A 24405-nucleotide genomic window follows, 5' to 3' on the forward strand; every position below is an offset into this window, starting at 1 on the left:
CGATCCTGGTCCCAAATATGTGTCGCTTTGAGACAGCTTGTAGCAAGAATGCGGTGATACGATAATGAACATATGTCTATAGGATCGATCTTTGCATCGGAAGTCGTTACCGTGAAATGAGGTGAGGTGGACAGATTGTGGGGTATCTTTTGACCTACCATTCACCCCGCATTTCCATCCCAAAGCGGTCTGTCTGCTCTTTGACCCACACGCTTACTGTACCCGGACGTACCAAACCTATTCTTATCTTACAATCTACATCTCCAACTTCTTCTTCTACTCTTCTTCCTTCATATCAAACCACACACCAGTTTCGACATGCACTTCGCATCTGCTCTTCTTGCTTTGCCCCTCCTCGCGGCTGCGGTACCTCACACCAAGCCCGATCAGCTCACTTTCCAGAAAGGCGTCACCGATGGCGACTATAGCGTGACTGGGTTCTCGTTGGACTTGAATGATCTCAGATTGGTCTCCTTCGGAGATGACGAGCCTCCTGTGTGAGTAATCTTGTCCCGATCAGGTGTGTACCTCCGCTGACAAGCTTTCTTTTAGTTGGATTACCGAACTCGAAAAGATCGAGGCGAAGGCCAAAGGTAGGAAGTTCATGGACATGTGAGTCATCGCGTGCATCCCTTGAATCTAGAAATATACTGATTGAGCCATCGCCTTAGCACCGAGACTCCTACTCTCGGCTTCTCGAGCTACCTTCTCCCCACCAACGCGAACGTCAAGTACTGTAAGTCGATCCTGTATCTTGCTCGAGACTACTGGGATCAGCCGGGCTGACCGAAAGTGGTAACTTGATATATGTAGCATATCCTTCACCCGGGAACTATAGCAAGCCCATCAAGTCGCTCATCAAGAACCTCGATATTGGGAACATGAAGAAGTTCCTATCCGAGTTCACCTCGTAAGTCAAGGTGAACCACGCCGGTATGCTTCGGAATCGCTGCTAATTTGCCTGTCCGTATATTAGGTTCCGAACGAGATACTACCGATCTGAGACAGGACAGCAGTCTCAGCAGTTCTTGCTCCGTACTTTGAAGGAGGTCAGCTATTTCAATCGTTGGTAAGAGCATGACGGCCGCTGACATCGTGATCATACACGTAGATTGCCTCTTCTCACCCTGGCGTCACCGTCAAGGAGTTCCCCCACTCCTGGGGTCAGAACTCGATCATCGCTCGATTTTCTCCTGCCGACTCTGTGAAGGGTGATGCACCCGTCACCATCATAGGTGCTCATCAAGACTCTGCCAACCAGTGGCCTTTCCTTCCCGCTCCGTGAGTTTGCTTCATTTGACAGCTTGGCCTTTAGCTCACCTTGCATGATTGCGACTATCTAGTGGCGCCGACGATGACGGTTCTGGTACCACTTCATCGCTCGAAGCTTTCCGTTCCTTGATCCACGCCAACTACACTCCCTCTACTCCTGTCGAGTTCCACTTCTACTCCGCCGAGGAAGGTGGTCTTCTCGGCTCTCAGGCAGTTGCCAAGTCTTACGAGGACAAGGGTGTCAAGGTGCTTGCCATGCTCCAGATGGATATGACTGCTTGGGTGAAGAAGGGCACCGAGGAGAGTGTCGGTATCATTCACGACTACGTGGATGTCGATTTGACCGCGTTCATCGTGAGCCTGGTGAAGGAGTACTGTGAGTCGCTCGTATTCGTTTCACCCTGTGTTTACCTTGGCTCACGCCCGATCACAGTGGCTATTCCTCCTGTCAAGACCGAGTGCGGTTACGCTTGCTCCGACCACGCCAGTTTCGCCAAAGCCGGTTACCAGTCTGCATTTGCGTGAGTGAAGCTTGAGATGTTTTGCATATGTGCGAATGCTTACGCCGTCGCTCGGTTCAGTATCGAAGGTACCTTCGCCAACTCAAACACGGGTAACATCCACACATCCAAGGACACCGTTGACCACCCAGAGTTCTCCTGGACTCACATGAGAGAGTGAGTTGCTCCTCTTCGGGTGACCTTTTGGTACAGTCCGTTTATTTTCACCGTACCTCCTCTCGCAGATTCTCCAAGCTTGTTCTCGCCTTTGCTGTCGAACTCGGTGGTATCGTAGATGCCTAAGTTGGGAAGCGTAAACACGACTGCATTGTACGCCCGACCTCAAGTCTTGCCATAGCATCACTGCTCGTTCATACAACATGTATTTATATATTGCCCATGGCATTGATTCACAAAAGCTGCTTATCGACTCTCGCTCTTCTTAGTGTGTGGTGTGGCTACGTCTTAAAAACGATAATTAAGATAAGCAGTATGAAGATCAAACCGACGATCGTTATTGTGCTCCCTACAACATCGATGATGATCAGCTGTGTGCTAAGTTCATCCGATAGATCGCGATATGAGCTTACCGTGCTGCTTTGCTTCATTTGCAACCTTGTCCAATCTCCGTTTCGCTCTTCCCAGACTTGCAGACGTACGGTCCATCGCCGTATCTGTTTCTTCTATTAGTTGATGATGCAGATCTAGCTCTGAGCCAATTTGTATTGAGAGATGATTTTGACGACCGATAGAATGTGAGAGGAGGTTGAGTCGTTCATCTTGATCTATCCGAGCGCCACACATCATCATTCATCAGCTTCCAACTTTCGCTAGTGACGTATCGCGTGTCTCAAGCTGACTGAGATAGAATGTTGAAAGGACAGGACACAACTCACCATCCATCATCATTTGCTGGTTTGATAACATATCACGAGGATCGGCTTCATTTTCTGGTACCTCTTCGTCATCGTCTGGAAAATCCTTGAACGGTCTATTGACAGCAGGTGTGGGAGGTTCGATACTAAATCGAGGGACGGGTGTGGACGTTCCAGGAGGTGGAGAAGTAGTGATTATGGGTGTTATGGATCGTGAACCGGATCCGGATCCAATGGGCGGTGATGTCGATGGTTGTGGGCTTGCTTGTCTACTTGAATGTGGTTACCATCAATCAATTGCTCCCTCCCTTTGTTGGTTGAGACGAAAGGTAAACGCTAGCTCACCTTTTGGTTTCTCGCTTCAGTGATTTCGCTTTCTCTCTACCCACTTCATCCTCTTCCAACATCTCTATCAACCTATCATATCTCTCTCCCAACTCTTCAATCTCCCCATCCCTCTCTCGTCCTTTCCCCCTCCCACTTCCACCACCACCTACGACAAGACCGTTCGCTTCCAGCTCAAGTTGGTCAAGATCCGATCGTATGGCACCTAGATTTCGAAAAATCTGGGATTGGGATGAAGGGGATGGCTTGAGTTTGAGGGAGATGATACGGGATCGTTCGAGGAGAAGGGACGAGGTAGTGGTCAGTCGTTGGGAGACCGAAGCGGGGGTAGGTGATGACATTGCAGCAGGAGCGATCGTTCTCTTGACCACTGGATCGTCGTGTGCTTTCTCTCTGATATGTTGTAGCGATCCTTTTTCGTCTTGTCGATGTGAAGTTCCGGCAGTTGGATAATATCTAGTATAGTGTTGTTCATGATCAAGACAAGGAGATAGATCTGTTATTGTATGGCACAACCGGGCGTCACTCACCAGCCCCTAAGTGGAAGCGCAAATAATGAATTACCGTTGATCGAACGACTGACGTTTGCGGTGCTCCGTCCGTTGTGCTTGCACGCTGCTCGCTGCTCGCTGTCTGCTACGTGCCGAAGATGAGGCATGTTCTATGATCCAATGCGATGCATGATAACTCTTATTAGTGATAGATAAGCAAAACAGCACAGCATCTGTACTCGACAGCATATATAATACTCTTCCTATCAGTCAATCTCAAGACGTCACTGCGCCAAGCGAGACATAGCTCCGTTCAATTGATACGCACCTTCAACACACCAATACCCGCGACCTCCCTCTAATCTAGTACGATGCCCCCTCCTCAAACTGTTCCTTGTCAATACAAGACTGGTAAGACTCTCGGAAGGTGAGCTCATCGTCAGGGCAAGTCCAAGCTGGGAGTAAAGCTGACATGTCGATTCATCACTCAGCGGAACATAGTGGGTTCAATGTCATTCAATTGGAGATTCCAAGAGGTCCTCTCGGCTCCGGTGTATATGTGCTCATGTACCTCTTCCCCATAGCGCTGTCGTCAAGGAATGTGTCCATATTACTGTACGTTGCGTCTATTTCCTGACATATGTCTTGTAGCTTTCTCCGATATACGTTCAAGCAGCTGACAGACGACCTCTTCTAGACCGGAGAATACTATGCTTGTAAAGTCCTCAACAAAAAGTTCTTGATGGTAACGTTTATACTATGCCCTCATGACAATAGCAGTCTTGTAGGCTGAAGGCTGATGTGTCTGCATCACCCATTACAGGGCCGAGAACATATGGTTCGAAACGAGATCAACGTCCTCAAACGTGTTTCGGCGGGACATAAGAATATCGTTCAACTACACGATTTCTTCGAGACGACACATAACCTCTACGTGAGTGCTAGGAGCCGCTCGCCTGTCAAGCTTCTCGTCAATTCTCCCTTCACACGTCACAATCTTGTTCCCTCCATAGTTCAGCCAGCGTCCGAGTTGTCATTACGGCCAACATGCTGATCATTGTTTTTGTCTGCTACGATCCACAGCTCGTCTTCGACTTGTGTACCGGTGGAGAACTATTCGACAGGATCTGTGCTAGAGGAAGCTACTTTGAGAAGTGAGTTTTCCAAATGCTGATATGGCGAGAAGTACGGCGTTCTGACATCCATGTGGTGTAGAGACGCAGCGAACATCGTCAGGACGGTGACTTCTGCTGTCAAATATCTTCATGACCAAGGCATCGTACATCGAGGTGAGCTATCGATCTTACCTCATCCATGTGACTCGCTGGTGGCACCTCATACTATCACTCTCCTTCGCACTTGCCACATCCGTTGCTAATGCGTTCATTATAATCAAACCGCTCGCAGACCTGAAACCCGAGAATATCCTTTTCAAATCAAAAGCAGAAGACGCCGACCTCATGTTGGCTGATTTCGGTCTATCAAAGGTCTTGGAGGAGGACAAGTTCTCCATCTTGACGACTACTTGTGGTGTGAGTCGATATTGCCCGACTTAGGTGTTGTTCTGCGTATGCTGATCTTCATCTGTGCCTACGTTTAGACACCTGGATACATGGCTGTGAGTTGAAGTTACTATCGCGCCTGACAGCAGGCAACTGATAATTTTATAGCCGGAGATCTTCCGAAAGGCGGGACACGGCAAACCAGTCGACATCTGGGCGATTGGTGTGATCACGTAGGTATAGTCTATCTGGAATGGAGCTTGCATTCGCATTATACTTGCTTACCTGCGCTACCCGTTTTGATCACAGCTACTTCCTGTTGTGTGGCTACACACCCTTCGACCGTGACTCACAATACGAAGAGATGCAAGCGATCTGTAACGGCGACTACAAGTTCGAGCCTGCCGAATACTGGTCTGGCGTCTCCGACACCGCGAAGGAATTCGTTCGAGCCTGTCTGACGATCGATCCTACAAACCGACCTACCGCTGCGGGCTTGTTACAGCACAAGTGGTTGAAGACTGAGGAGGCGAGCTTTGTCCAAGACCCCACAAGTCCTGCAGGTAACGCTGTTGATTTGTTGCCGAACGTCAAGGCAGCCTTTGATGCGAAGAAGACTTGTGAGTGGGCAGACGGCGTCCGACCTTCTGGAGCCAGCGTTGGGAGAACGTTGAAGCTGATGATGGCATGGCACACGATAGTCCGAAGAGCTGTATTGGGTATGATGGCGGTTCATCGATTCCAAGATGGACAACAACACAACACTGTCGGTGGAGGACAAACCGCTGCGGAGAAGGAGAAGTTGGCAAAAGAAGTAGAGCAATACAAGGAAGAGGCGGAGCAAGTGAGTTTCACGATGGTTTCTCCCGTTCGATGACGTGAACACAATTACTCATGATCTCTTCTGTGCGTTGTAGGAGGACGTCAAGGATGTTATTCATCAACCTTCGGCTGTAAGCGTCTAAGCCTACACCATATACGAGCTGTGTGAGAGGTATGAATTAAGCAATAAGATCATATCACCTGGCAACTCTGTAAGTGGGGCCTGAAGGCGGTTGGGACTTGTTCGAGATTGTTTGTGCGGAGATCAGAAGAGGCCGGTGTGAATGTCACCGTGGATTCACGAGTTTGAGTCATTGTTTTCTCGTTACTGTTTCTATACCCCTGGTTTGGGTCAAAGTACTTTATGCATATAAAATGTATACTATGGCTTTCGTTCCTTCATGAGGTTGTTCGAACTGAGCAGGAAGGTGATCAATTCGCTGCATTTCAACGTCAAGTCCGTAATCATCTATGTATAATCTGAGGGCTCCTATATGATCTTGCTGAATCTCTTGTCGGGGTACACTACCAAGCGATCTTCGCCAAAAGACCTTTAGGATAACGCCTTACGAGATACTTCCTAGTCTCGTCCAAAACCAAGATACCCAACGCGAATCCGAGCGGTATGAAAACGTGTTTGACCTCGACGCCCTGTATGACATTCAAAGTCAGCTTCAGCCTTATATATGTATAGAGTAGTGAACGAGCAGACGACTCACCCTGGTCAAGAAAGTCTTCTGGAAGAAAGGGACATAGCTGAAGAAGAACAAGAATGCGAGGGAAGCCAACATAGCCGGTAAAATTCGCCAATTTCCAGTCTCTTTGTCTTTGAGAGAGAAAGGGTTGGACTGGAATATGCTGAGTCGACGAGTTCGCGTAGAGAGGAGATTGCCAAATTGCATGATGACCAGGGTGAAGAAGTAACTAGTAGAGGTGGAAAGTGGACTCTGGATCAGCAGGATGTACACGTCGTGCGTTTTGTCTGAAGGGCGGAGGAGCAATCTTTGTGTGTGGATAGTCATTCACTCACATGGACTGAGCTTTGCTGACAGCCTCATCATATTCTGCCGGGTCGTACTGAGGAGGTAGCCCTCCATACGCCAACACCCTATTTCCCGACCAGTAAGATCAGTATACCAGTACCCATTCCCTCCCCGTTCCGTAAGGTCGCCACTCACAGATCCTTGAACTTGAATCCTCTCCTATCCAAATCCCAAAACGCCATACTCATCGCACAAAGACTTTCCAACAATCCCATGAACCCATAAGCATGTAACAGCAACTTCCAGTCGACCAATTTATCCCTCTTCACATCTCGCGGAGGACGAGTCAATAGTCCACTTTCGGGCTTTTCGAAACACAATGAGATGGCGGGAAGTACATCTGTGATTATGCAGATGATGATCATTTGGAGACTGGACAGGATCTGAGGGAGACCAAGGATCACGTTGAATAGGATGGGGAGAAGTTCGGAGAATGAACCGGCCGGAAGGAGATAGACAACGGTCTGTAAGATGTACAAAGACGAGCGCAAGTGGTTAGATTGATAGGAGGCGTAAGGAGGCCGAAAGAGTGGAGACTCACCTTGCGAAGGTTGTCGAAGACAAGTCGGCCATACTCGACAGCAACGACGATGGAGGAGAATCTGGAACACGACTTCGTCAGTACGGTCACACTCATGTGAATGGACCGCGTCGCTGCCACTCACGAATCCAACAACACCAGATCCGCAGCTTCCATCGCCACCTCGCTCCCACCTCCCATCGCAATCCCGACATTCGCCGCCTTCAACGACGGCGCATCGTTCACCCCATCACCCGTCATCCCTACGATACATTCCCGCTTCTGAAACTCTTTGACAATCCTTAATTTCTGTTCGGGTGTCGTTCTGGCGAATACGATTTCAACGTATTGACAAGCTTGATGCCACTGCGAGTCTGACATTTCCATCAAATCCGATCCTGTCAGAACGAGACTTTGTCGTGTAGGGTTGATCGCTTCTATATTGTATTTCGTGACCGAGTCATCATCGGTATCTCGAATAAGGTCGGAGAGATGATGTAACTTGGAAGAGGGGGAGGTGATGATACCGCATTGTTGGGCGATCGCCACCGCCGTCAGGGCAAAGTCACCGGTGACCATGAAGAACCTGATTCCTGCACCTCGCATCGTTCGAACGGTGGCAGGGATGTCGTCTCGAGGAGGATCGACTAGTCCCACGAGACCGACGACGGTCAAGTTCTGATTTAGATCTTGATCGACAACAGTCGCGAAATCAGGATGATCAAAGGGTAATTCTTTCGATAGTGAAGAGCGAGATACAGACCGCTTGGCGAGAAGTAGAACACGTTGTCCTTTCGCCGCCCAAGATTCTTGAACAGTAGTTAGTCGAACACAAAGCGCTTCGGTGAGTGGTCGAGGAGAACCGGTGGAAGGATCGTTGATATAGGCACATCGTTTTAGAAGCACATCGGGAGCACCTTTGCACATGAGCATGAGGTCGTCAGGTCCAAATTCTTCACTAGGACCAATCGGAGCGCAACGAGCGGCAGAGGATGAAGAAGTGAGGCGAAGAAGCTTGATGCACAGATATGTTAGATCTCGCCACGGTCTCAAGAGATTCGAACGGCAAGACTCACTTTGAGCATGTACTTGGTCTTCGAATTGAAGTTGACCTTGTACACTTCGTCCCATTCCGCGTTCGATTCGCTTACCGGACGGATTGTCTCCGCGAAACGCAGGATGGCGGAGTCTGAGATATGTCCCAGCGTTAGCTTACTATCCGTTCTTACACGGTCCAACTTACCTGTCGCGTCTCCGTGGACTGTCCTGAGACCGATAGGCTGTTCCATCGATCCTTCATCGAACTTTGCTGCATTACAGATCCCCGCTACCGCAGCAATCTGCCCGATCAACTCTCCCTCATCAGCCCCACTGACGATCCGGTCCCTTGCTTGGACAGTGTCGAAGGTCTCATCGAGAACAGCAACGTTGACGACGCTCATTGTGTTCTTTGTCAAGGTACCAGTCTTGTCCGAACAAAGGACGTTAACCGATCCGAGGGTTTCGACCGTCATCAGACTTTTACAGAGCACCTTGTTCTTGGCCAAAGTGTGCGCGATGACTGCCAAAGAGATTGTCACACAAGCTGGTAATCCTTCGGGGATGAAAGCGACGCAGACGGAGACGACATCGATAATGAGTGTGGGTACGTTGATGAATCCTTTGTGAGAACGATTGAGCCATGCCGCCCATAGGATGATGACCAGAAGCGAGAGAGAAAGGGCAAAGCTGACGATGATGATGACGAATCGAAGGATTTCACGTTGTAGTGTGGTGAGAGTAGGTGCACCGGTTGACGATAGTTTGGCAATACGTCCGAATATTGTGGAGTCGCCGGTCTGGACCACAACACCTGCCAGAGGGAGTGTCAATGTCAGCTAATGCTATGATGAGCGGCGAAGTACAACTTGCCTTGACCTGATCCGCTGACACAGAGTGTCCCTTGCAACCCCATATTCTTCGTCTCGAGAACGTTATCATCCGTATTCTCCACCGTCCCTCTGATAGCCTCCGATTCACCTGTCAACACCGATCTGTCCACCTTGAAATCAGAAGACACGTCGATGAATCTCAAATCGGCTGGAAGCTTGTTGCCTAGCGAAATAGTGACGATATCGCCAGGGACAAGGTCTTTGGCAGGGAGAGACAGCTGACGGCCGTTCCGGAGGACGAGGACATCAGAAGGGAGAAGATTGGAGATGGAAGCCATAACCCGATTAGTGGAGAAGTCTGGAATGGGGAGTGTTAGTCAAAGCAGAATGCGCCAGTGTCGAGACACTCACCTTGCCATGCGTTCTGTGCAAGATGCAAATGGCCGAGTCAGCCTTCGACATCTTTCAGATTGATCAATCGACCTTGCGACTCACAAAGCAAGTCTGAAGGACAATGACAATGAGAAGTACGACAGCCAAAGCGAGGTTGGACGCTTGGGGATTTGGGAACCCAAGAGGTTTCCTGTGATGACACGAAGTCAAACCATAATGTCAGACGTGACACTGGCCGGTGACGAAGTCAGGCGTCGCTCACCAAGCAATGAAACACAGAATCGAAGCTATGAGCAGCAAAGTACCGAATCCACCAAGCACGTAGCCAATCCACCTGATCGAAGGAACACACAGAGTATTAGCGGCTTATTCGACTGACACATCATTTCAAAGGAAAGTAGCGAGACGTCAAATGACGAAACTTACTTGAGGAAGAGATTGTTTTTGGGAGGCGTCACGGTATTACTACCGAATTGCGACAACTTTCTCTTGACCTGTTCATCGTCCAGCCCTGACTTTGGGTTGACGCTCAACCTTTGCAAGACTTCTTCGGAGGAGAGGAGATGCCAATCCAGCTCTGCGAGGTCTTTCACTGCATCTTTCTTACGGATGGTTTGGGTGATGGGGCGTTGGTGCGATTCTGATACTTGGATAGACAGAGTTCTGTACGCAAAGGCAGGTCAGCAAATGACAGTATAAGATATACCTCGGAATCAGATCTTTGACGACGACAAATGCACGTGTGGTGAAACCAAGATTGAGGCTTGTCATTACCTACCTAAACTCTCCAATGACACGACTCGCACTGTCCACTCTAGCCGGACCAGCCATAGAAATCGAATTGAATCTCCTCAGGTCACGCTCTCTGTCCGATGGACGAGCATGAGTCTGAGGATCTTCTTGGATGGTCACGCTCCGAGCGATGTTGAACGATCGTTCGACATGACTTCCATGGGCGATGGAGGGTTTATCAAGGTCAAACGACCCGTCTCGTTCGATATCGTCGATTGGCATAGTGATTCGCTTGCAAGAAGTGAAAAGTCAGGTATGTTAGGTATACTGGATAGGGAATGCGAAGCGGATGGGGATTGTCAGACTTTTGTCAGTAAACAATGCTAGCATTTATAGGTTTTCCAGCCGTTCGCTCAGTCCATCAGTGAGTACAAGACCTCTCTGTATGCTGTATGCTGGATACATACAAACAGGTTAGCATGGTCCTGAGTGAAAATCGCTCATTGGCAACCTCGTCTACCACGATGAGCAACTCGAGTGACTTTGCGATGGCAGATGTGAATAGCTGGCTGGCTGGCACGAATAAGAGTCGGACCAATGGGAATAATTCCCTCGTCGATTCGGATTGCACTGTCATGGTAGAGTAGATCGAAAAGACATGTCCCCGTTATATTAATGTCGGTGACTTTTTCGACACAACAGTGCAGGTATAAACCCAGCCATCAGAATGGATTGGCAATCAATAAATTGATCAATGAATTGAAACGACCCGAACAGATCAGAGAGCACAGGGTAAGTCAGATTCCGTCATTCGGTACCTCGGTAGCCATGTGTGCATGAGATGCAGTGATCGTTGTCAGTTAGCAGATTCGAAAATGAGTTAGTGCGAGTGAAACGAAAAATAATCGCCAGGCTGTGCTTTGTGTCATTTGTTTGGTTCGAGGAGAAAATCGCTCATCTGGGTTGGCGCGCGCTCGAGATTCATGAAACAAGCTTGCTTTGTGACGTTGAAAATAGATCAAGAAAAGATCCGTCCGGTTGTGTACGGCTCGACTATTAGGAGTAGTAGTTGTCCAGGTACATTGTATGAACAGGCCGATCGAGGGTGGGGGCGTCTGTTTCGGGATGAGGTTGAGAGTAAGGGTTGGGGTTGGCATGCTACGCGGAATCAGAAAATCCCTCAACCTCGTCTGCACAAAAGGCTATATTTTCCATGGTTGTGATACTTAAGTGTGTTTGATTTGTTCTCCATTAGGACAGCATCTGAAGCGGGCAGCTAAGCCATTCAAATGTCACACAGATCGAACATTTGCAAATGAAATACAATTAATGCTTAAAACAGACATGTGCAAGAGACGTCCCATAGCGAAAGTAATATTGCTCAGAAGATACTTGTAAGGTCCAGGTAGGCGGGCCAGACCATCAACCTGGTTTAGGCGCGTCAAGTCCCATTCATTCCTTCGTCATAATCCCCTACGCTGTTTGCCCTGGACGCGTCCTTTCGCCCAAGTCTGTGGATTGACATTACATCCCTCCATGCACGCGCTCCATCTCCATTAACACTCAGACCAACCACGCCTGCTGTCGTACCCGCAAGCTTACAATACTATCAATCCTGAAGTCGAATACCGTCTGCAACCACTATCGCCCGCCAATAGTTTGGAAAGTAAACGCCGGAATGGAAGCTAAATTGTGAGGGTCCTGGCCTCACTCCAAGTAACGATGTCAGTTGTACTTACCGTTATTGTTTGGCAGACAAAAACTCAAAGTGACCGAGCTGAAAGAGCTGCTTGCGAAGCATCATCTTGTCCAAACAGGCAAGAAGGACGACCTCGTCAAACGATTGCTGGACAACAATGTTAGCGTAGAAGATGGACCAGAGGAAGAACTGGTAGGTCATATCAACTAGCCCTAGACCGTGTTGTTAGCTGATCGTGGTGTTCCGACCTAGGTTGATCCCGATGCATCAACAGGAGGTACAGCTGCTCCCCCTAGCGGTCCTGCTGTCACTGCCGCCCCAGCTGCTCCTGAACCTGTCTCAACATCGCAAGAAGTGAGCTTCTTTTTATTACATCACGATCGAGAGATCACCTACTTACCAACACAATGTTGTACAGGCCTCAAGCTCAGATGCCACCACCACCGCTTTGGAACCTACCCCGACACCGATCAACGATACTCTCACACCTGAACAACAAGCGATGAAAGCCCGAGCTGAACGATTCGGTATTCCTTTCAACCCCGACGCCAAACCAAAGTCATCTTCTAAACCCAAATCATCTGCCGCCGCCGCCTCCCCTGCGCCGACTGCTCCTGCTGCTGCCGCTGCTCCCGCACCTACACAACCACCGAAGCAAAAAGCTGGCGCGATCGATTCCAATCCTCTAGGTCTGAGCGAGGAAGTCTTGGCTCGTCGTGCGGCCAAATTCGGATTGCCAGAAAAGAAAGCGGAACCTGTCAAGCCTGCTGCTGCCACCGATGCCGCACCTGCGCCTACACCAGCGGCAAAGAAGGTAGAGGAGAAGCCAAAAGAAGAGATCTCACCGTGAGTCGATATCCAATTCCCCCAATGGTCGCTTGTGCGATTATAGCTAACGGTTGTTCTCACTTTGTCATTTTACAGTGAACTCGCCGAGAAGATTGCTATTGAAGAAGAAAAGAAAAGAAAGAGAGCAGAGAAGTTTGGCACAATAAAACCAGCAAGCGAACCCGCGGCCGCCAACGGAACGAACGGATCATCAGAACCTGTGAGTAAGCTCAACCTCCCAAGAGTGGAGGGGTAAGCTATGCCACATCGCATCAAGCTGACTTATGACTGAAGGACGCCAAAAAGGCAAAAGTGTAGGTGAGTCGTTTCTCTTTTCTCACGCCGTACGGGTGTGGTCGATAGGAGCAGTGATATGTACAAGGGGCAGAGGGGAAGAATCAAAAAGTGCAGCAGTATGCAGATGCACGTGAACATGACGATCCATTTTCAGGCGTTAAACGATGGCACATCATGATACCCATCGGCGCAGTCATCGTGGTCCAACTTGTCTGTAAACAATGTGTGCCAGTCCCGTCTTCCCTCATGCATCCATAGAGGTGTTTCGATGAGTAAGAGGGAGAGACGGTGATCGGAATGAGTGACGATGTCACTGCTTTTTGACGGCTCTGCCTCTTCCGCAGCAGCATGATTGTCATTCAGGTGGAGCCTCCGGGTCTATGTCAGACACTATTGTAGCGATGCCTGGAACAGCTATCGGTGTCGTTTCTGCTCGACGCAATGGAGCCTCAACGTATGCTTAAATACCGCTGTCTCACCGTCCACCACCACTGCAGAGATCACCACCACCACCACTACCATGACCACAACTATCAACGCAGGGCTCATACTTGGTATAAGTGAATCGGCGTCATTAGAAGTAAGTTGGCGCCATGCTAGATTGATCCACACCGACATCGCGACTGATTGAACGAATGATCCAACAAGTCTAGACCTGAAGATTGCAGATCGAAGGCACGTCGGAGATGTGAATCAAATGCAAAGCATAGGAGGAATCAGATATCCGAACGACCGAAGACCGAAATCGCTGTTCATCCGATCAAATCCCACAATGCGTCCCCAATGTACTCCGACGAACAAAGTGTCAACGCCGATGAGGATTAGAGTTCGACGCTTGAGGAGATCTCAGGGCGAACATTTGCATACTAGACCAACGTCCTACACTTTTAGACCGTCCGGTCGTCGTTAGGCAGTCGGTTCGGTCCGTCGCTTTATCGCTATCCGCCGAGATTTTCTAAAGCTAGGGAACGGTGAATGTTGAGCGTAAAGTGGGTACTAACCCAAATGAGTTGCAAAAGCAGGAGTTGAGGGCGTTTTACGTGATGTTTCTCACCTCTCAGCGAATTATGACACAGGTCAATTAACGTGACAGCATGTTTTGCATCGTTGGATTTCTGTTTTTTCCTATCTGATGCCATAAACCATGTAATTAATGACACGATGACATAACACGGCACGGAAAAGAGATGGCAGCAAGCCCATGTAGTATCAAGACTAGTTGTCAAGCGCCAACCCACCGGCTTCTCCCGTCGGTCTGTCTCTATACCGAGAGATCGTGCAATGATATCTGACCGGAGTCCGGACGGAAAACATGTCCAGACCAAACCCACGCGATCTAACTAGCGCCGAAACTGAAGCACAACGTATTAAACGCCACTTGTCACGACTAGACCCACCTCTGCCACCGTCACAAGCGGGAGAGAAGCCATCTTTTTATAGAGGGTAGCGAGGCGAGGTGAAGAACAAAACACGGAACGACAGGAACGGGGAATTAGTAGTTGCGTCAGTCACCATCCATCAGCAACGGCGCTTGAGCCCCGATATCCGTTTGGTGTTTGCCAGAAAGGCTCCGAAAGGTCAAAGAGGGGGTTTATTCTACTATGGAGAAAAGTTTGGTCATTATTACGTGCGGGTTATCATTGTAGTTAATCCCCCGTGGACCTGCTGACACGGCACATTCTTTCCAGACGATAGGAACATATGATTGCATTTGCATTAACCTCTCGGAGAAAACAAAAACAGTCGAAACAAGTTTGTGAATCATGCTTGCTATTCTATTGTGATCGTGTTTGCGAAGGTAGGCCTGGATGCATGACTGATCATTGTCCGTGCTGCAGCGTAAGCGGAGATGGAACGGGCTTTGAATGAGGGCAGTCGCAGTCGGATGCTAAGCAAAATGTTGTGTGTAGCGGTATCGAGGTCCGACAATTTCGGTCTAAACCCTGCTGTTCTATCGATCAGAACAGGATGGCACGCAAAGCCGAAAGGGAAAAGAGATTCTAGAATTTGAGCCTAAACCTCTGGAATCTATTCACAGTTCGATCAGGGCACCAAACGGAATACTGCTCAAACCCACACGCGGGACACACACACTCACTTACTCACCACAACGCAATGAAGGGTTGTGCCGTGTCCGTCGCTTCTCATTCAGGGGCGAGAACATGTCAAGCGACCGAACTCCGTCAGAAAGACGTATACTCCCAATCACTAATTGCTCAAATCATTCTTGTTGATCTCCGTCGGAACAGAGATCTAGTGACACACCTATTACTAAGCGCTTCGGGGATTGGCTCGGACATCAAGACAAACAGTGTTTAATGTACCGTGCGAAAGATGTCTGCAATTGTTCACACGTATAGGACAAGACAGGTCCGGAAACAATCTTGAGTCGGGTTCTTCGGGTCTGTGGGAAAAAGAGAGGCACACTCGAAGAAGTTACGACCACAACTCACTCGTTTAGGACGAGATAGCGCAGAACCCAGAAGGAGTACAGAGAAGACTACTGAACGTTTGGTGCATGCATGCCTGTAGACCCATTTCGGTCGGGAGGAAAATATTGGTTTACCCTAAAGGACGGATCCACTCAATCTCCGAAAGTACAGGGAGACAACATAATAATCCAGGGTATATACAGGGAGACAGTACCTAACGGTACGACACGGGGCTGCGGGCTGCGGAGGGGGAAAAGTAAAGGGTAAGGGTGAAGGGAAATGGGAAGGGACGAACGATGCGTCCACACATACATTACTCTTATTGTAATATTTGTCCGCTGGCTGCTGATTTGTACGTGGTCGTCGTCATCATCATCATCATCATTGTCTGCGTCTGTACTCGTAGTGTTTCTCATGTCTCACCTCACCCCAGAACCATCCATCCGAATTTAATTCTCCTAAAAGCAAACGTCCGAGACTCGAAAGACAAAAGACGTGTCTTGAACCTCTCCAAAAGATTGATGAATCACGCTCCTTCGGTATCCGACAAACCCCTCGCTCGCTCTTCGTGTTGATCCATAACCCATTCCACATTTCGATCAGCATCGCGTTCCTGGTAGTTCAAGTACAACTTCGGAGGAAATCAAATATTACAGCACACAGGAGAAATACTGGATAAATAGATCTGGAATCAAAAGGGGAGTTGGGACTTGGAACAACCCTCATCAACAACTCGCTCGAGCCTCGGTCTTCAAACAGAAGCAATTCCTCTTCGATCACATACAATTCGCACACACGGACCACCTATCAGCTGTCCCTCTCCGCGTCTTTCCACCCGTTTCACCTCCAAAAGCGTGTCCCCTATCTTCCCTCCGACGCCTCTCCCGACATACAGCTTCCTCCTCATCAGCTGAAGGCTGTAGCAACCCGTTCAGATACACACACAACAATTCTGGCTGGCCCCACATTTGACACCCCTGGCCGTCTTTGTCCCATCATTCGGAAATTCCTCCGACCCTCTTACTGCATAAAAAGGATTTAATTATAGAACGTTGCTGGCATTCGGGTCTCACTCTACGGAGGTTTACCAATCTTATTGCTGTTCTACGTTTATATCAACAACAACCACCGACATCCGTAATTAATCCCGCTCTACGAGGGTACTCAAGGTCATCATCTTTCATCACATCAAAATCTTAACAATCTCCCCATTCCTCCGACTGTAGAATCAGCTCGGCCTAGTTGTCGTGGGAAAAAACAGAGACAGTGAGCTTCAACCCAGTCCGACTCCCACTCCCTCCTTCAAAGCCGACACCAGCTTCGAGGTTGCTACTCCGAAGCAAGCAATCACGCTCGTCCCTACACTTTTACCAGCATTGACCATCCGCTCGGAATACACAGCTTCAGGGAGTGATTGATCGAAAACACCTACAGTCAACTCAATATCCACCACAACCTCGGGTACCGACCATCCCCGACTTGGTTAGAGCTAAACTGACTGTCAACACTGTCGTGAACCAAACCTCCCAATCCTATCCTGATCAACCCTTCAACTCCTCACAACCACTTTCGTTGCTTACGACGCCACCTTGACTCGGCGATAGCATGGACTACGCGTCCACGTCATATTCAACACGAGATACTGCATTTGACGGCCCAGGAGCCAGAACGATATTAGGAGGAGAAGCTGGTCCATCAACGTCAACACAAACGAATACCTGCCCCCAATACCCCCAACAACCTCGCTCCTCGGCAAAAATGGAGCACAAATCACCTACACCCGTGTCAGAACCTCGCGACACAGCTTCGCCCGGTCAAGATGCAGCATCAATGGCTAAGAGAATTGGAGGGAAAGCAAATGTGTCTGCGGCGTGCGGTCCGTGTAAAAGGGCGCACTTGGCATGTGATGTCGCGAGGCCATGCAAGCGTTGTGTCAACATGGGAAAGGAGGATCTATGTGAGGATGTGCCTGTGAGTACGGCTGATCATACCTCCTACAATCATTCCCCTATAAAAATTATGGAGTATTTTCGATAGTGAACTTGATCGCTGACAATGGTCCTGATGTAGCACAAGAAGCGAGGCAGACCAAAGGTTCCAAAACCGGCCCTCGGAGAACCGTATCATAGAGCGAAGCAACCGGCCCCGGCAGACTCTGGCGGTGTTGGAAAATGGAAAGGACCTTCAGCATACGACGCGCCTTATATGACGACTGTCGATGCTCCTCCGCCTCCGATGGCTCTACCCATTGTTCGTGGTATCCCCTCAGCACCTCGACTCGAAGGCGAGCAAGGTTACCCTCCCGCAGTCCCACCCACTCAACCATTCACGCTTTTCACGACCACCGATTTCAAAATCCTTCGCGCCAGTCCCACATGTTACCCTCTGATAGGCTATCACCCTAACGAGTTTGTCAACCTCAATTTGCTGGATTGGATACATCCACAAGATCGACATTTCATCGATATGGAGCGCAATCGACTCTTGACGGTGCCTTACGTGGAGGGACCCCTGCGATCAACAGATGTCACACAAGCCGCAATCACACAACGGAGTGAGCTCGAGCTTCTTTCCCCCGCCGAAGGTATGAGGGAACCATACCCGAACAAGAACGTGAGGGTGTTGCATTCCGACACACGTTTCAGCCCGTTCAACGTACGATTACATCTCGGTGGTGGACTGGGTGCCAGCTTATGGCAACCTGCTACCCTATCAAGGATTTATCTCGTCATCTCATTCTTGGCTATTCCTGCTCGCCCTGCCGCGCCCGATATGCCTCAACCGCCTTCCCGACGCACCTCACAGATCGCTCCTCCAACCCCAGTCACCCCAGTGCCCTCGATGCCAGGTCAAGGCTTACCGGGGTTCTCGTCCATAGCAGCCGCTGCTGATGCACCACAACCAAGATATGACAATCAACTACCTCCTCAATCGTACTATCCACCACCTCAACCTCCTTCCGGTTCCCGACCTGGACCTTCCCAAACAGCGTATCCATATTCACGACCAGGTGCCCCACCCAACGCATCTTCGATTTACGGCGGCGCAGGCGGTGTCGGCGTTGGAGGAAGAAGATCATCATCTCCCAGTGCAGCGTATCGAACTCCTCAATCCTCAACATACCCTATGAACACTCCCGATTATCCACATGCTCAAGCCCTACCTCCGCAGACTGGCTATTACCCTCCACCACCTGAAGCGTATCGACGGCCAAGCGATGAAGAACAATGGCGAAACGCAAACTCGAACGGGAATGGGAGTGGAGGGATGGGTTCTGCTGCGAGAGGTGGCGTCCTCCCTCCTCCTCCTGGAAGTGGGGGAATACCTCCGAGCGGAGATGGCGCACGGAGAGCCTGGGAGCTGTAGGTGAAATCCATACCACCGAATCGGAGCATTTTTTCCCCTCCCTTTCTGCCCTTTGTCACATAGTCGAGTATAGTACGAGTAGTGGTACCTTTCACAACTGTTCATATCATCTTGTTTAGTGTGTATCTTACATCATAAAAATTCGGAACACCCCCACCTCCCGGCGGCCGTTTCTCCCTTTTCTCATAATCCAGTTTGTTATATTTGGATCAATTAATCACTGCATGGCCTTTTTATAAGTAGAGCAGAAATTCGGATCGGAGAGTCTCCCAAGCAGCATGTATATGTTGCACTACTATCATCACTGTCGCGTATCACTCCTGGCCATTGCAATGAGTCAACGTCCTACGCACATGATACATCAGGCTTGGCGAAAAAAAAGGATGAAGAATAATAACAGTATTTGGTGACTCGACCCCTTGTTGTTGATATTGGCAAGTACCCTCCTTTCCCTACAATCCATTCCTATGAAAAATGAAAGATTTGTTGGACATTATATACAGCAAAATGACATTGTCGTACACCCGTCCTCATCGTCGAGACCTACGATTCCAAGTTTGATGTGAAGCAGACGAACGCATTCCGAAGAATCACTCAATCGTCACCCTCGCCTCTCTCTCCTCTGCCTCTCTCCCTTCTTCCATCTTCTTCTCCCCCGGAACAAAGTTCGCAGGAATGGACCACAACGTCGTCCTGTTCTCAGGGTTACGGTGGGCGTCCTTGAGTCCTTTACCAAAGTTCGACATGCAGATGCAGCCTACGAAAAAGGTGACAATGAGGATGATCACGGCGAAGATGGCTATGTTGGAGGACGAACAAACATTCATGAATTAGGATTCCACTGAATGTGAGAATCAATCGAACCACTCACAGAAGATGGCCATGGTGATCTTAGTGTTGATGTACAGGGTGGATGTCTTTGGCAGCCACAGCGAGGCGAGCTTGTAGCTATTTGCTCATGAACTCGTGAGCATACTGCTAGACCCTGTAGAACCACAAGGGGGACTCGCTCACATGAAATACGCTATGCCGGCAACCATGAGGAAGAGACAGAAGCCCATTGTGCTGTCGAGGAGGCAATGTCGTCGGTTGGAATGCACGATATACGAGAAAGGAGTGCAAGAGTGGGCTCACGGCTTATTCTCCGCCTTGAGTGCCCATCCACAGAGGAATATGCTGAAGATCAGGAGAGGCAACGCGATGATCGTGATAATGCTAACAAAATGGATGTTCCCGTCAGCTTGGCATCCGTCGTAGTCACTAACGATGGATTTATGAAAGCTCACAATTCCGCCTTCTTTGGCTTCCAAGCCGTGATGAGGATGATATACTGTCATTGTCTTTGTCAGATTTTAGTTTGTCGTGGTAAGAATCAGTAACTCACGGCAATACAGAAAGCCATGGCGAAGAATATGAGCATCTTAAGGAGCGAGACGAGGGTCTGGTACTCGCGGTGCATCTCTGTTTAAAGGGGGGCAGGCCAACGGCGTCAGCAGTGCAAACTTCTGCCCCACGCGAAAGGTTCTCGATGTGAGAAGAGGACATGTCGCCTGACTGGACTCACTCTTCATTTCGGGCGATGCGCCTACCAAGTGGAACTCTGCCCATCCGAATTGGACATACATCTTTCGGATCATTACGGCAAAAGCGATACTGGCCACGCCAAAGACAATAGGGGCGACAATCATGAATTTTTCAAGCTGATTGTAAAATGAGTCTGGGCCCGTACAACGCTGCGAGTCGAGTGCAAGACTGACATGAGTGGGCTGCCAATGATATACGAGAGAAGGAAAAGTCGGACGAAGAGTCACACTCACTGGATACTTGCCGCATGCGCCTGGCTCGTTGTCTTCTTCCAAAGCGTTTTTGGTCTGCGGAATCTGTAGGATACCGTAAAGCGTGAGACCAAAGTTTAGGAAGAGATGAAGGGCCAGCTGAGGTTCCTCTGTCGTTAGCACCGAAATTCGTTGAGGGGACTTGTCTCTATACATGCTCCTGAACTCACTTGAACGATGTTTCGGGAGCGGAGACCGTCAAAGACGTAGATGACATTGAAGATTCTGAGATGCAAATTCAAGATGTGTACCTTGTTAACGCCTAACTTACCGAAAACGTGTACTCGAGCACAGTCGGTGGGTCATAAGGGCAAGAGTAATCACTCACTGAGCCAGGATGAAGATGGCCAAATACACGGGTACAGTCCTCACTTTTGCTCCGTGAGATTGGACGTTTGCCTAATGGAATTGTACCTGTTAGCACACCGAGAAAAGGGCCCAGTACTCTTAGAGCGGGTCTGCATACGGTAGACATACCTCAACTAGACCGAAGACAGAGAATGCAATGACGAAGATGATAAAGGCTTCAAGTGCAGCTATGATAGCATATCAGCCGAGATGATCATGGCGGCGATTGCGTCCCAACCAAATTTGAGTACTAGGCTAAGCCAGACTCACCGACCGCCATATAGATCTTTTCGAGTTTTGTTGGCAATGCATGGGGCGACTTCTTGACTGGTTCCCTGGACTCCATGTTGGTCAAGCGCTGATTGCTGCTTCCACCTGGTAGATACCCTTTCGCGAAATAACCGCCGTCCGGTCCGTTAGTGGAGGAGGTTGTAAGAGGGGCTATCTCGTAGCCTGTGCTCAAGGTAGGAGCTATATCGTAGTGGCCGTTTGGGAGAGGGGTTATATCGTAATGACCGCTTGAGAGAGGTACCGTTGACATGATGTCGATGTTGATGTCTATTTATAGGTGATGTGAGGTATATGTTCGAGTTCAGCGTTGGTGTTGATCCTGTGTAGCACTGGCTGTGTTTGGTGAGTAGGTCAGGAAGTGAAGATAGTATGAGAGCGAAGCAAGAGGGAGAAGAGTTACCCTTCTCATCAAAGGAGAGAAGGCGGTATATAATCCTTTCATCTGCACAGGTGAAGCTATATGCGTACTTCGGGCTTACGGCAGTCAGTTGCAGTCAGTACAATCAATCAATCAATCCCACTCGGAAGACAATCTTTTTGATCTCCATGGAAAAAGTCTGGATTCAAACCAACCTTGTTAGCTATCTTACATCCTACTCGTACTGTTATTCGGTTCCTTCTGTAAACTTGTGCTGTGGAAGACCAAGATCGTTCTGTACATGTGCTGTAATAGATCTAGCCAAGCAGAACAGAAGATCGTCGTTATCTTTTATGCAAAGGTAACGAAAGAAGCGCGGGAAATGATTAGCATACATGCCTTTTTTTCTCAAAGATGCAGTGCGTGGTCAACCTCCACCCAACGACGCCCCAACTATAGATCTCATAGTTGGTTCGTACCTGCTTGGCAACAACCGCAGTGATGTGGCATTATTGTCTGGTATCAACAATCTGATAATCTCGCTTGCCTAACTACGCCCCCTACCTAGGGTGATCCCGCGTGCGCCTTCGGTCTTCGGCACGATATCTGCGACGTCGCATCGATGCAGCAGCAGCTGAGCAACAACGGCATCGACTCCTCTACGTCCCTTGTCAACATCAATCAATACAATCTTCCTGTCCGGCAACACCACACTGCATAGTGCTGCATCTCCTCCATCCACCACAGCGTCAAGGAAGCTGAACGATAGAAAGTCCCAAGCCAGATTCGCCCGCGATCCAAGCGGTGGTGAAACTTCGACCAACGCACACGTATTATCAGCATCATCATCAACAACCAGTGTACCTTTGTTCTACCGGTCGGGCCGAGACATTGAAATCACATCGCGTTGAAACCAATAACTCGTATCTTCTTCCATTGCAATACTTCGCTTTGAACAGGGTAGTATCCAGAGATACCCAACCAGTCGATATATCCGACAAAGGTGAAGCACTCACAAAGCATCGCCGCTCTCATCGCCTCTCGGTGATACGCACGTCCACGCAATGTCGCTCAATCACCATCTACCAAAGAAGATCTCCCTTGCTCCCAAGAAACATCATGGTTTTCAGGTCGTCCTCTTCCTTCTCGGTATGCTGCTACCGCCTCTTGGTAAGTGTTCGGACCTCAACAGCTTTGGTTATTGTGTGGTGCTTGCGAAGGGAGGATACGCACTCCCAAATGCGATGCATATGGAGGAGAGATGGAGAGAGACATCTGCTGTGCCGTTCATCTTGGCGAATACCCATCCATCGATCAACACAGACCTATACGTCTCAGCGTAATGAACCAAGTCCCTGGTCATCGCACAGCTTCTGATAGCACACTGTACTGACTGGACCACTTCCTATAGCCGTAGCAGTCCGATTTGGTATAGGGAAGGATTTCTTCATCAACACGTTTTTGTGTATTTGTGGATGTGAGTGCAGCTTTCATCTTACACTCTGGTCTAGGAACGCGAGCGCAGCTCATGCTTGTTCTGATTATTTCAGATTTCCCCTGTCATTTCCACAAGTGAGTGTCCTTTCTGCGTCAATGTCATCCGTGGCTCCGCTGATTGCGATCACTGCAGTTTCTACATCCAGAACATCCGTAACAACCAGAACAGAGCCCGTACACCGAAATGGGCCATCAGAGTATGTTCTCTCTCCCCTGGTTGCGCGATCATGATTATTGGCTGACTTTGTCTCTGACAGTACGGACTTGTTGACAACTCGGATCGGGATCGAAAGGCCAAGAAGAGTCAGTGGTCAAAACGATTCGACGAACGAAACGCCCATTCGACCCTTGCCGACCAACCTTTGGAGGAAGGAGAGGAAGGAGACAACTATAACCCTTCGATCGCAGAGGATCCGGCGGAAGTTGAGAGGAGGAGGAATGAGGGTCTGTGGACACGTCAAGATGAGGAGTTCTACAACGAGGGTGAGTGGTCATGTTATATTTGTTCAGTTCATGATTACTGGGACTGATTGATTCTCCTGCTTTCCTCTCAGATCAAGCTCCCAACCAACAGAAATGGCACTACCCCGCAAACTTTGAGGGCACGGTTGGAGATGGGAGATCCAAGCGCAATGGCGGTGCAGCGACCGGAGGTGATCGATGGCAGGTGAGTGTGGCGTGCTATCGAACAGTTTGCCTGTGCTGATACATAACAATCACCTAGCGAGCCGCACAACGATCCAACACTGTCTCATCCAATAGCTCAGGGAACACTTATCCTCCCGCTGCAGCTACCGATGAAGATGTACCTGAATGGGGCAAAGATTACGGATCCAAACGACGAAGTTCGAAAAAGAACAAGTCTTCGGCCAAGAAGGGTCATGAATGGTCCAACAATACGGAGTTCAACTACGCCAACGGCAACGCGAATGGAAGTCGAGACTCGTTCGGTGCTGGTGGAGGGAGACAAACAGGCGCTGTCAATGGTTCAGCTGTTCCTGCCAAGTCTGGAAGGGGTAACGGTGATCCCAATTGGGATCACGAGTTCTAGGTGGGGTGTGGGAGAGGGTTTGAGGCGGAGGGGCCCC

At 49.4% G+C, this 24405-nt stretch overlaps 8 protein-coding genes across 8 annotated transcripts; 5 read left to right on the forward strand and 3 right to left on the reverse strand.

Annotated features, from left to right (window-relative positions):
- Positions 1 to 318: 318 nt before the first annotated feature.
- CI109_104079 (uncharacterized protein) lies at positions 319 to 2075 on the forward strand (the record flags this gene model as incomplete). The annotated part of the gene is made up of 10 exons (XM_032005191.1): positions 319 to 497; positions 553 to 612; positions 672 to 736; positions 814 to 910; positions 977 to 1049; positions 1112 to 1281; positions 1344 to 1648; positions 1706 to 1793; positions 1854 to 1949; positions 2018 to 2075. The coding sequence occupies 10 exons, from the start codon at positions 319 to 321 to the stop codon at positions 2073 to 2075; spliced, it is 1191 nt and encodes a 396-aa protein (XP_031860425.1).
- Positions 2076 to 2230: 155 nt separating this feature from the next.
- Positions 2231 to 3333, reverse strand: CI109_104080 (uncharacterized protein; the record flags this gene model as incomplete). Its single annotated transcript, XM_032005190.1, has 4 exons — positions 2231 to 2298; positions 2363 to 2557; positions 2669 to 2916; positions 2993 to 3333. 4 exons carry the CDS (start codon positions 3331 to 3333, stop codon positions 2231 to 2233), a joined length of 852 nt encoding a protein of 283 aa, XP_031860424.1.
- Positions 3334 to 3854: 521 nt separating this feature from the next.
- CI109_104081 (uncharacterized protein) lies at positions 3855 to 5950 on the forward strand (the record flags this gene model as incomplete). The annotated part of the gene is made up of 12 exons (XM_065967415.1): positions 3855 to 3910; positions 4068 to 4098; positions 4181 to 4228; positions 4307 to 4417; positions 4567 to 4637; positions 4699 to 4772; positions 4891 to 5015; positions 5084 to 5101; positions 5154 to 5218; positions 5295 to 5605; positions 5687 to 5829; positions 5903 to 5950. 12 exons carry the CDS (start codon positions 3855 to 3857, stop codon positions 5948 to 5950), a joined length of 1101 nt encoding a protein of 366 aa, XP_065823487.1.
- Positions 5951 to 6332: 382 nt separating this feature from the next.
- On the reverse strand, positions 6333 to 10648 carry CI109_104082 (uncharacterized protein; the record flags this gene model as incomplete). Its single annotated transcript, XM_065967416.1, has 14 exons — positions 6333 to 6458; positions 6527 to 6731; positions 6838 to 6915; positions 6986 to 7314; positions 7392 to 7452; positions 7516 to 8384; positions 8447 to 8559; positions 8614 to 9222; positions 9282 to 9599; positions 9653 to 9665; positions 9737 to 9824; positions 9897 to 9968; positions 10061 to 10297; positions 10413 to 10648. The coding sequence occupies 14 exons, from the start codon at positions 10646 to 10648 to the stop codon at positions 6333 to 6335; spliced, it is 3354 nt and encodes a 1117-aa protein (XP_065823488.1).
- A 1396-nt stretch (positions 10649 to 12044) lies between these two features.
- CI109_104083 (uncharacterized protein) lies at positions 12045 to 13211 on the forward strand (the record flags this gene model as incomplete). The annotated part of the gene is made up of 6 exons (XM_032005187.1): positions 12045 to 12058; positions 12122 to 12257; positions 12318 to 12419; positions 12484 to 12911; positions 12990 to 13113; positions 13188 to 13211. The coding sequence occupies 6 exons, from the start codon at positions 12045 to 12047 to the stop codon at positions 13209 to 13211; spliced, it is 828 nt and encodes a 275-aa protein (XP_031860421.1).
- A 4016-nt stretch (positions 13212 to 17227) lies between these two features.
- CI109_104084 (uncharacterized protein) lies at positions 17228 to 18988 on the forward strand (the record flags this gene model as incomplete). The annotated part of the gene is made up of 2 exons (XM_032005186.2): positions 17228 to 17593; positions 17693 to 18988. 2 exons carry the CDS (start codon positions 17228 to 17230, stop codon positions 18986 to 18988), a joined length of 1662 nt encoding a protein of 553 aa, XP_031860420.2.
- Positions 18989 to 19578: 590 nt separating this feature from the next.
- CI109_104085 (uncharacterized protein) lies at positions 19579 to 21517 on the reverse strand (the record flags this gene model as incomplete). The annotated part of the gene is made up of 12 exons (XM_065967417.1): positions 19579 to 19787; positions 19860 to 19936; positions 20003 to 20053; positions 20123 to 20203; positions 20275 to 20318; positions 20373 to 20449; positions 20553 to 20721; positions 20806 to 20922; positions 20994 to 21048; positions 21152 to 21222; positions 21301 to 21359; positions 21442 to 21517. 12 exons carry the CDS (start codon positions 21515 to 21517, stop codon positions 19579 to 19581), a joined length of 1086 nt encoding a protein of 361 aa, XP_065823489.1.
- A 1367-nt stretch (positions 21518 to 22884) lies between these two features.
- On the forward strand, positions 22885 to 24368 carry CI109_104086 (uncharacterized protein; the record flags this gene model as incomplete). Its single annotated transcript, XM_032005184.1, has 7 exons — positions 22885 to 22990; positions 23232 to 23297; positions 23371 to 23392; positions 23451 to 23514; positions 23575 to 23800; positions 23872 to 23984; positions 24042 to 24368. The coding sequence occupies 7 exons, from the start codon at positions 22885 to 22887 to the stop codon at positions 24366 to 24368; spliced, it is 924 nt and encodes a 307-aa protein (XP_031860418.1).
- Between the last annotated feature and the right edge of the window lie 37 nt (positions 24369 to 24405).

This window comes from Kwoniella shandongensis, chromosome 7, assembly GCF_008629635.2.
Source record: "Kwoniella shandongensis chromosome 7, complete sequence".
Lineage (NCBI taxonomy): Eukaryota > Fungi > Basidiomycota > Tremellomycetes > Tremellales > Cryptococcaceae > Kwoniella > Kwoniella shandongensis.